The following is an 11,058-nucleotide window of genomic DNA, read 5'->3' as shown; positions in this document are numbered from 1 at the left end:
GAAATAATTATCTGTTGTAACTACAGAAAATTCACTCGTTAGTACAGATATTTCTGTTATTACAACAGGTTGACTTTCAAAAACCGCACAGAAAATCTGTTGTTTGTTATTTTAGACGGCGGGCCGCGTTAGTTATGTACTTTATGCAACAGTAAAATTACGCCATATTATTAAGAATTCAGAAAGGAATATATGTTGGTGTAGTGATTGTCACACACAAAGCTTACCGCAATAAAGGATGAGAGGACGAGATAGGGTAGGACAAGAGCTTCTATCAAAAGACGTTTATAGCGGTCATATCTATAGGTTTGCGAACCGAACAGAGCTCGAGAGGAGCACAGAAGCTGACGAGTGGTTTGTGACGGCGACGTGTAGGTGGCTGCTAGCGTCACGTGCCAAAGAACAACTTCACGAACCACGCCGCCGACGACGACGACGTCGGCACGCCGGATGCTGCCGCAGCATCAGGGCGCCGGGGCACCCTGGTAAGCGTGGGCTTGATCTTCTACCCGGTGCTTGTGGTGTTGTGGCTCCAGCGATGGCTGTGCACCCGGGGGGACGGTTCCGAAGCGATGCCGGCCGCCAGTAGGGAATGCTATGCGAGCCTGCTGATCCGGCAGAAGCAACACCACAAAGGCCTTCGACTTCATCTCCAAGGCTCTTAAATACGACGACGATAATGACGATCATAAGGAGCAAGCAGTTGACCTCTACCCGACCAGTCGGCCGCCAGTTACACTATAAGCTCTGGGTGACTAATGTGCCGAACACTAAGCTGCGCTCTACCTAAGTTTTTGTAACGTGTAAAACGAATTAAAACTATCCACGACACATTAAATCTTAAGCAATAACTCCTCCTTATTTTAAAACATGTCATGCTGAAAGCCACGCGGAGACATGACGCGGAAACTTCTTTATTAAATTTTTAATGTGAATACCAGCATTGTGTCCTCTCAAAATATCGCACGTGGTAAACGACCATATCTTGTTCTCAAAATGAATATTCGGTGAATTCGAAAAGCTTCGTATAATTCTTCTGTTCGCTAGGAAGTAAACGTGCTCCACTCCTGAAAAGAAAAAAAACAAGCGCAGATCAGAATTCTGTTTCACATAAGTCGCGCTGCCGATACATACAAGTGACGACGAGCGCTGACGTAAATCGTAGAGCAATCAGAATTTACAACCATAGCGATGCACACAAATGCGCAACGTTGTTTGCAGAACGGCGTGCGGCGCTTCACTTCTCCGGCATTCATCAGAAATGCATGGCTGAGTATGATAATGGTGAAGGCATCCGACTTATGGACACCCTATTAATTCCATATGGATGAAAGTGCTGGTTAGAAGATAACCTATCCGTCCCATAAAGGTGAAATGGCAGAGGCGGAAGAAAACAGCTCTAAACGTCAAACGCTCTGAAAGCATTTCGGTAACTCTTCCCAGAACCCTCCACTTATGTATCGACAATGGTCACATTGGCAAGGATAATGACTGTGCATTTAGTTGCTAATGATAAAGAGGTCAAACGTGATGCACATTGTACACGAGCAGCACTTAGGCTTTCGCATTTCCGCAGTGTAGATCAGGGCTCTCGGGATTTTTTAATCCTTCACGCCGCACACGCGGCGTAAACCCGCTTTTCCGCGGCTAGTTAAGACTACCCTCTGATGACACGGGAACATCAAAGTCGTCATAGTGCTTAGATGGATGGAAACAAGCACTGCATATTGCGGGTACCTAGAGTGCGGTTGACCACCCCACGGAATTTGGGCGCAGTCTCATTTCGATGGTTATTGGTCAGAATGTAGTGGCCCATAATCAATTTAGTTTCGCTTTAGGCGTCCAGAAGCCATCAAAAACGGTCTTATGACGTGATATCTGGTTTGTACGAACCTGCACAGAACGACTACAGCGGCAGGCCATCTTCCCTCATCTATATTTAAAATATATAAAACTGCATTTGTGCATTCAGAGTACTATACTACCAGTGTCTTATCACAAGATGTGAAGCATCTCTGCGTGTAACCCGCGCAACATTGCAGTTTAATTGAAATATTTTGCTTAGAGGTGAAAAAGCCCTGTGTGCCTGTTTTTCTATGCTGCCTCAGCAAATGGCGAACATAATGAAATTCCGTGCATTAAGGTGATATCAAGGTACAAAATACAATGTAGAACTCAACGTGCACAACTTCACTAACGCAAGGCAGGGGTTCTTCCCTCTTTAGCAATTGGCTGTAGCACACGTTTTCCCCGCCGGGCTGGCGCAGTGGTTACGGCGCTCGACTACTGTTCCCAAGAATGCTGGATCGAATCCCTGCCTCAGCGGCCGCTTTTCCCTCGAGACGAAAAGCACGGCACCCGTGGACTGTGTGATGACAGTGCACGATAAAGGATCCCAGGTGGTCGAAAATTCCGGAGTCCTCCACTACGGCGTCTCTCGTAGTCTTAGTCGCTTTAGAACGTTAAACCCCAAAAACCTACACATGTTTTCGAAGTTAGCAATGTTATTGGTAGCTTGAGCTGCTGAGATACCCATGCATGCACTACGTGCAATCTGTTTAACGCTCGTGAAACGCTTTTTATCGGAATGCCTCGAGATGCGATGCATGCCGCGTGGCTGAATCTTGAAAATGAGTTAGCGCAGCGCTCTTTTCTCGAATGGTTGCCAACCCTATGGGCAGAAGTACCATTAGAGACTGAGTTGATAAATGAGAAAAGGAACTAAGGGAAACAACTAGCACAACCGGTGACGAAAAAAGGTGCGGTACATGATCGCCCTTGAAAATTACGCTAGTATTGCCGCGTTCCTGCAGACCGGAACTTCGAGTGTTGGATATGCGCATTTCAACGAATATTAAATGCTCTGAGTGGTTGCATGTTTATGGGAGCGACTCGCAACCAACCATAGGAACTCCAGGCAAAGTGCCGCTTAAAATCTGTTATATTCCGCTCTTGAGACTCATATATTTACCACCGTCATACGGCGAACAAGAGCCAAGTTTCTTTCGCTCTTTTGAAACTGTGCAGATTGGGGATTATTTCCGATTCATTGTTTTCCTCTGCGTCACCTCTGGCTGCGTTTGGTTATGGTAAGAACTAGGAAAAAACAGCAGGTGCTGTCTTTCGGCCATGGCATACATGTCGAGTGTAATACTCTGCTGAATACTAAACGGAATCAGTTTTATTTTTGAGAAAATCGGAAAAAGCAAAAGGCATGGAAATTTAATAGCATATATTTTGGCCTGATATTTAGCTGTGTAGTTAGGTGACAAGAAAGCTTTTAAAAGCGGAATACTTTCTGTCGCGGAGTAGTTGAGTGTGGCAGTTACTGCAGGCTTGAGTTGTATTCGTCTATATCATCCTCCATTCCACGTGTATTGCTAGCTCCAGGTTCATACGCAAGTCTCGGTGTAGTGAAAGCGGCCCCGACGACATCACATAAAGGGGGAGAGAGGGGCAGGGGGGGGGCTTGAACTTTTCGAGCTGCCGTATCGTACTAACTTCTTGTTACAATCACTACGTTGAAAAGATAGTTTGGTCTAGTTTATAGGTTTTAATGCCTCAAAGCAACTCTGCTGTGAGAGACGCGAGAAGAGCGAAAGCGTCAGAACCATTAGCAGGAAGCAGCCGCTACTGCCTTCCCGCCCCCGGCTCGAGCGTTTTATTTCCCGTCATATAGCCCTAGCACATGCACTCCTGACCCATTCCAAGGTCCTACCACAGCATCTCCAATGTATTTGCAAGTGCCAAGAATGACTGTGGAATTCGATTAGGGTTGTTTCTTACATGGGCTTCCCATCGAGCTCGGCGCCGTTTTGTTTTTTTTGCAGCGTATGCTTCCTGACTTGACATACTGTTTTTTGTGCACCAACAATTCAGTTGCTCGCGCGTTGTTATGTTATGAAGCGCAACCTCCTATCCCGTATACCATCCCGGCATTCTCCGCGTAGCACTTTGGACGGCTTTTTAGTGAGTCGTATTAAGGTTAATGCTTTGTCTCTCGTGAACAAGTGTTCCCCATCAGCAAGTGGAGCACCGCGAATTCAGTTATCCAGATGGCGTAGTCTTCACCATAACTGAAAGCTGTAGACTAGACGGAATTAAGAGGACATTACTTTATCATATTAAGTTTAGTAAAGGCGCATGATACTTTGTGAACATTATTTTATGACGAATCGCAAAGCAAACAGGGCGCACTTACGACATAGACGTTCAAAAGTCGGAAACTGTCGCTGAACTCCGGCTTGATCTCTCCGCTCTTGTACGGCTCGTCTCGGGGCGTTACTCTTTTGGCGTTCTCGTTTGCAAAATCTGTTAGAACCAGAAACGACTCTTCCGTCCTTTTTACCAGGAAAGCGATGGTTTTACCCACGTACCAACTTCCGGAATTGTACGCAAGGTTCATGTCGGGATGGCCAAAGTTCGCTTCAATGCTGCAAAGTAAAAGTAATGCAAGTAAGAATGCATACTTGTTCACGATATAGAAACCAGAGCTGATGTCAAAGGGGCGTGTGTATACCAAAAAACTCAAAGTTCATATACCATGGAGTCTATTATGTTTGCTTTGTTCGACCTGGAGAGGAGTTCGGACAATAGAAATTATTGCTTACATGTCTGCCTCGTTGAACCGGACGACTTCGCCCTGGAATTTTACTGATGTACCGACTTTGAGCTTTAACCCCGGGAACCAGAACGATGGTCCCTGCGGGCAACAACGAGGTTGTCAAGCGTAAGTTGACATGTTCCGAACCTTTTTCATTCATGCCAAGCGAAAGCTTGGTCTGTAGAATGAAAAGTTGATGGTTGCTAGAGAGAAGAACATCTCCACAAATTTTGTTGCGCTGAACTTTACCGCATGTCTCATTTAGGAGGGTAAAGAAGAAAGCGTTCAATGGCGTGTCGAATAGGCTTAGGGGCGCCGAGTTGTTCATGCAAAGAAAAAACTTTAGCTGGCTGAAATTCTGTGCAGTGAAAATAATGTTGCCCTTCTGAACGTGGTCAAATTAGCAAGCCCCTTTTTTCCTTCATTACAAGTAGAGCTGCCCTCAGAATGGGGCCAGGGCTCTTCTCGCTCTCTAGGGGGAGTTACAAAATAAGAATGGAAGCGTCTACTAACAAAGGCGACCAAAGCTTCGTATCTCTTTGATCACGTATAAAAGGAGAGAGAACACACTGACACGTGTTTAAAGGCTTTGCTGGCTTTCAGTGCATTATGTTAATAGTGAAGACAACAGAGAGGCAAAGCTTTTTTTTTCTTGTCGCGCATTACTCTGTCTCGTAATGTTTTTTTTTTTTTTCACTCGACTGCACCGATATTTCATGCTGTCGAATGGAACCTTTAACTGAGCCTCTAAAATTATGCAGTTCGCTCTGCAATCGTAAAAAGCGTAAACATTAGCGAGCTCTCGATCTTGATGCAGAACGTTTGGGCAGCATGATAGGAACCAAAGCTTGAATGCGGCTGTTGAACTAGATTAAAATTATGATTTAATTTTAATTAGGGAGAACCGGCTGTGTTTTACCAGCTCGCTAGGGCTGCTTTCGTTTTTCCTCCAATTATAAGCCCAGGCTAAATGAATAAACAGTTTCAAAACATATATAATTTAGGTATGTGGTATATCATCGTGTGGTTCTTTAAGGACGCCATAGAGGATATTCCGGAGGTTGGAATAATCTCCATACAGGTCGGCATTAAATCGTTTGCCCCGCACCGCAAAAACGGTTAATGTGCATTATCAGCACCGGAAACATCGCCGATTAAACATGATGCATCTCTGCCCTCCTCTTAAAGAGTGAGTTACATGTGATAAAAAAAAAAAGAGAGCGACGCAACGAGCGGCCCGGCGAAAGCGATCATGGTTCACTCCGTTGCCTACTGGGCAAGATGCACGCGACAGCGCCAACTGACGGCAACGCGAAACGGCGACGGCGCTCAATGTTGCTGGCATAGTACACCGCAGAACTATTGCAAATGCAAAAACAGTCATAACAATTTCAAGAATTGAAGTATTTTGCGAAAACATGCAAAATAAAATGGATTTGAAGCGTCTAACTTGTGTTATTTTGCACTATACGAGTAGTCACGTCATCGCATGCTTTTTTGTTTTTTTTTGGTTGCGATCAGACGGTCCTTCGAATACTTGGTCATTCACCATTGTTCGTACGAAGCGAAACATTTACACGGTAATGCATAATCACAATGCAACACTGCAAAAGAACAAAACCGTGCGAAATGAGCGGCAGTGACGAACGCTTCGTGATTGGCTAATGGGGCATCCACTTCCGGCCGAGAACGCGAAATTTTCTATTTCGGCATGTCCGAGCGACGAGCCAAACGACACATGCATATCTGTTCGCGCGAAGGCTTCGCGCGACGCGTGCCGCCGTCGCTTTCGCGTTCGCGTGAGCTTTCACGTACATGTAGCTCAGCCTTTACTCAGACACACCCATGCGAGAAAAAAAATTAAGAAAAAGGACAGCCTCTAGGCAGTTATAATCTTCGCCCCACAGGGCCTCGCCCTAGTTACTTGGGCACAGCCAGGTCTAAAGGTTCATCCAGATCTCAACCACTACGTACAAAGCGCAGAGGCGCCTGTGAAGTCGTGGTGAGGTGGACGACACCGTATCGGCCGCCGAACAGCCGTTTTTCAATAATTGTTTATTAGTTACAAACTCCACACAATGCTTTAAACTTCACTCTTTTACTACATTCTATACAGATCCATTGCACTAGAATATTATTTCGTGTACTCTCACATGAACAATGGCAATAAATTATATTTCGCGTTTAACGAGAAACTACCGCGTTTATAGAAACAGGCGTATTTGACTCAAAAGATTGCTGAAGTAATTCTCGCCCCTCCCCACCATAAGTTAAAATAGCGGTATCGCCAAAAACTGGCTGGTCTCTCAAGTCGAAAGTGGTGGCGTAGATGCTGATTTAGAATACGCACTCTGATGATACGCCACACCTACAATCACTGCCAAAGGGCGCTCACGGTGTCCTATTGGATATTTATTTCACAACTTTGAACCGAGTGGTGGAAAAGTAACTTTCCAGTTTAAAACTCGACTCACTCAGAACTGGATGCAGCTTTCGGTTGCAAAGAACCTTTGCGGAACGTTAAGGATCTCAGTCAGCGCATGAATTCTGGAACCGATTGTTGCATCCTCGCTTAATGGATGTGCAATTTTCTTGCCCTAATTTAGCAACGGAAAGTTTACCCTCAGCAGTGGTTAAGTCGTTCAGCTACTGATCCCAAGTCTCCAGGTTCGAACTCGACAGTGGCTGCTCCATTTTGATGGAGGCAAAGCACAAAGGCTGCCGTGTGCTGTGCGATGTCAGTGCACGTTAAAGATCCCCAGGTGGTCGAAATTCTTGCAGAGCCCCAGCACTGCGGCACCTTTTCGGCCTTCCTACTTTCACTCCTTAGCCCTTACGGCTAACATTATGTGTTCACCGAGAAGTGTTAGAGACACTGCGCCTTTCCTTTCCTATAAGCGAATTTACAATTTTCATTTAATAAACCAAACAATCAAATTTTTAAACCACAAAAACAGACGAAGTTGTCCTCAGTATATGTTTATAGCGAAGCCTGTACGGAAAAATTAGTCTGTGGCAGCAGTTCATTCACAGTATAAAAGCTTGGAGGAACGTAAGGTGGTGCATGCACTATGCATTGGGAGTATACGTTATCTTTACAAACACACAGTTTTTAGCAATGAATCAGTAAAAGAGAAAATAAAATGGCTTACCAGTCCGTTTGCTGGAAAGAATTTCTTGTTTTCGTCAGTGTAGTGCAGCGACCATACGACGTGATCTCCAACAGAAAACCTGACTTTCCAGGTTCGTCCTGTAAAAGCCACATCAGGACAAAGGTACAGGGCATTTTAAAGTCAGTGCAGTACATCGTTCAGCTGACACAAAGCGCCGAGTGTATGGAGGCTCTATAACCGATTAGTGGACACATCGCAAAAAAAGTATGCGCTTGAATTTTTTTTTTTAATATTGCATCCCGCTAGCGTCCCGCTTAATTACTTTGCCGAAACTGCTTGTGTAAAGCAGTTAAGTTGAGGATTTGAGGATCCAGGGTAGAACTAGAGAAAGAATATGGCTACACAGTATGAAAGAGGCTCTGAACAAGGGTTGAGGGAGAGCCTCAGTTCTAGACCCGAGCCAACGTTTCGGCAAATAGACTTGTCTCCATCAGGGCAGCGCGATCATGATTTTGCTTCTGAAGAACAGCCATGGGGGTGGGAGGGAAGAGGGACGAGGAGTAAGAAGTAGGGAAAGGAGAGAAAGAGTGTTTTTTCTAAGCCTGGAACCGGGGATCCCGTGGGCCGGAAAAATAACATAAAAAGCGGCAGCAGAAAAAAAAAATTCCAATGCATGGTCGATGAGGAGTCAACACCTATAACAGGTTCGATGCTGACACGCCTTTCTTGTGAAGGGAAAGGCATTTCAAATGGTCCTGATAAGAATGCAGCTGCAGGGGAACAGTTATCAAAAGCTTTCGGCAAGGAGTTATCTGAAGAGAAGGATTCAAGGGGGCACGAAAGTAAGAAGTGACAAGAAAGAAACATATTTGGAAAAACACATGCAGTGTATGCTATTCCGGAGCAGGGATAGAGTGTACACAAGCTGTGAACAAACTGTATAATTAACGCTATATAGGATTGTTTTCCCCAGCTTGTTATGGCGCAGAGGGAATATATTTGAAGGATTGTAATATTATTTTCGAGATCTTTATTCCTGTTGGTTCTAATATTCCAAATGTGTGGATTGATATGCCTCCCCATATATTCTGTCCCTTGAAGATTTATAGCCTAAGGGAAAAATAATTAAATGTCTTTGAACATATGATCTTTCTGATTGAAATGCTCAGAAAATGCTTTCGTGAGGTTTTTGCCTGTGTCTGCCCGATGACCATTTAGCCCTATGTTCAAAGATTCTTGTCACACGTACGGACTGCTTATGACTAAATGAGCATTCTAGAAGGTAAATAACGTTTGTCGATGTGCGAATAAAGCATGAATTTACGTGAAAAGTGAAATTGCTTGCACTAATTTTAACCATTATGTCTTTTTCTAAATGATTGCACGTCTTACATTTCATTTTGCAAGCCACGCCCTTGAGTACTTTGCCGAAACTGCCTGTGTAACACACTTACGTTGAGGGGTTGAAATAGCTGATGGTCACACCTGGCACCTGGACTGCGTTATTTCGAATTCGTGATCCTAGGGGTGCGATCCAGAGGACCATAGACTCGTAGCAGGTTAACTAAAACGTTAACTCCTGTAATTGATCACTGGCTGGCATTTTGCAGTAGGTTTTTTTACTAAGTGCTTGCGCCAAAGTGTCAACATTTGTCGTCACGTTAATGCGCCACAGCTCACCGCAGCGACTGCCTCCTGTCCCGACTTTCAACGATGGTGTTATGACTATGACACGACACACGATTTGTTGAATACATTTATCCCTTGTCGGCCGGGCGGCTGAATGCACCAGCGCAACAAAAGTGAAGGAAGCTAGAATGGTTCACTTTAACAAAACACCCCCTATTTTTTTTTAAAGTAGCGACAACTACACGAGCGCCCTCTCGAGGTGTCCGGGGAGCAGCGCTAGCAGATGAAGCGCCGCACTCTTTCGTGCATACCGCGTCCTCATGAAGCCGCGATCGGTGCACACATAAACCTGTTAATTCAACAGATTTGTGTCCTATCCTGCTCAAGAAGCTTCAAAAGACCGGGACAATAACTTAAACATGCGTGTGCAGCATAAACCTCAAAAAACAAAAACAAAACGCGTGCGTTAAACGAGCCAGTTCATTCTTCTGAACCATTCCCCTCCGTATAGCGGTTAGGAAACTGTTCATTAATTATGCTTTGAAATTAGTAGCGAACTTTAAGTAGAAACGATACATCAGTAAACTTATTGGGCTCGTTTCCTTACTAAACAATAAGTAGACTGCGAGTTTTGTGCAACTTTTGGGAACGTCGTTGCGCACAGAGCTCTAATGCAATATGGGCGTCATTGCGTTTGTAACCGTTCAGGTACACTCCGTTTTACACACTTTTTTGGCGTGAGTTTATTTCGTTTACACAGTAGTCCAATAGGTTTATTTTTTAGAAAAGCCAGTTTCTCTACAGCTGTACATTACCAACGCAAGTATATCTTCCAACAACTACACAAAAAAAAAAAACAATCGGGTGTAATGCGATACAAAGCTCACAAATAATGCTTCCTCCCTTTTTTTATTATTTATTTGCTTCATATCGTTTTCCTTATAGGCTGCCGGGCAATAATGTCACCAGTAAGCCTGGATGCCACCTCTTTAAACTTGACGAGTCCCTGTTCGCGTTCAGCGGAGCTTTTTGCATTCCATGCAACGTCGCGGGACTCCTCCGTTAAAACAATGGCTCAATAGCGTTTCACACACACGGTTGTTTTCACACTTTTTATGGTACAATGTTTTTTTAATTTTATACACCCATATTTAGCATAGACAAATAATGGCTCTCCATTTCGATAATTTTGACACATTTGCAACCTCCTCTTGTTCCAATGTTTCCTTTACATCAATTAACTGACGAATTCTATGGACTAAATTTTCATAATACGCATTACCAAGCACTGCCTTTCCATTATGAGCAGCTTGATAGCATTGATTCCACGCGTTATATTGCAGTCCTGGTCTGTTAGGGGAAAGTAAGGGGGCGCAAAATGGCAGTGGCTTTTTACTAGACATCTACAGTACAAGTAATGGCTACGCAGTCATAGCGTCATTGATATTTTGCTCATGAAACAGCATATGCCCAAACAAAGGCCATCCAGGGCAATCGAGCCGCTTTTTAAGCAGACAGAAATCCCTTTGCATAGTCGGGTGTTTTCCGTGGCCATGAAAATCTTGTGCCCGATCTCATGAGGCCATAGCTTCCTTCTGTTGCTATTATCGTCACCGCGAGGAATGAAAAATGACTTTTTCGCATCTTCCGCACGGTTCCAGCAGCCAAAAGCACCACAGCCCGGCGCAGCCACATGTCACGCGTACGCTTCAA

The 11,058-nt window shown here is 44.5% G+C and overlaps 1 protein-coding gene across 1 annotated transcript in view; it reads right to left on the bottom strand.

The window, feature by feature from the left end:
- Positions 1-1,043: 1,043 nt before the first annotated feature.
- The window catches only part of LOC146170830 (uncharacterized), a 29,758-nt gene continuing 19,743 nt past the window's right edge, over positions 1,044-11,058 (bottom strand). Inside the window, exons 5-8 of the mRNA XM_084586744.1 lie at positions 7,756-7,853; positions 4,611-4,702; positions 4,202-4,433; positions 1,044-1,067 (exon numbers count right to left, since the gene is read on the bottom strand). Coding sequence (XP_084442870.1) covers positions 1,044-1,067; positions 4,202-4,433; positions 4,611-4,702; positions 7,756-7,853 — 446 coding nt within the window. The remainder of the gene's footprint in view (positions 1,068-4,201; positions 4,434-4,610; positions 4,703-7,755; positions 7,854-11,058) is intronic.

This window comes from Amblyomma maculatum, unplaced genomic scaffold, assembly GCF_055883805.1.
Source record: "Amblyomma maculatum isolate TAMU_Amacu unplaced genomic scaffold, ASM5588380v1 scaffold_37, whole genome shotgun sequence".
NCBI lineage: Eukaryota > Metazoa > Arthropoda > Arachnida > Ixodida > Ixodidae > Amblyomma > Amblyomma maculatum.
The sequence above is the reverse complement of the archived record's forward strand: the minus strand, read 5'-3'. Positions and strand labels throughout refer to the sequence as shown.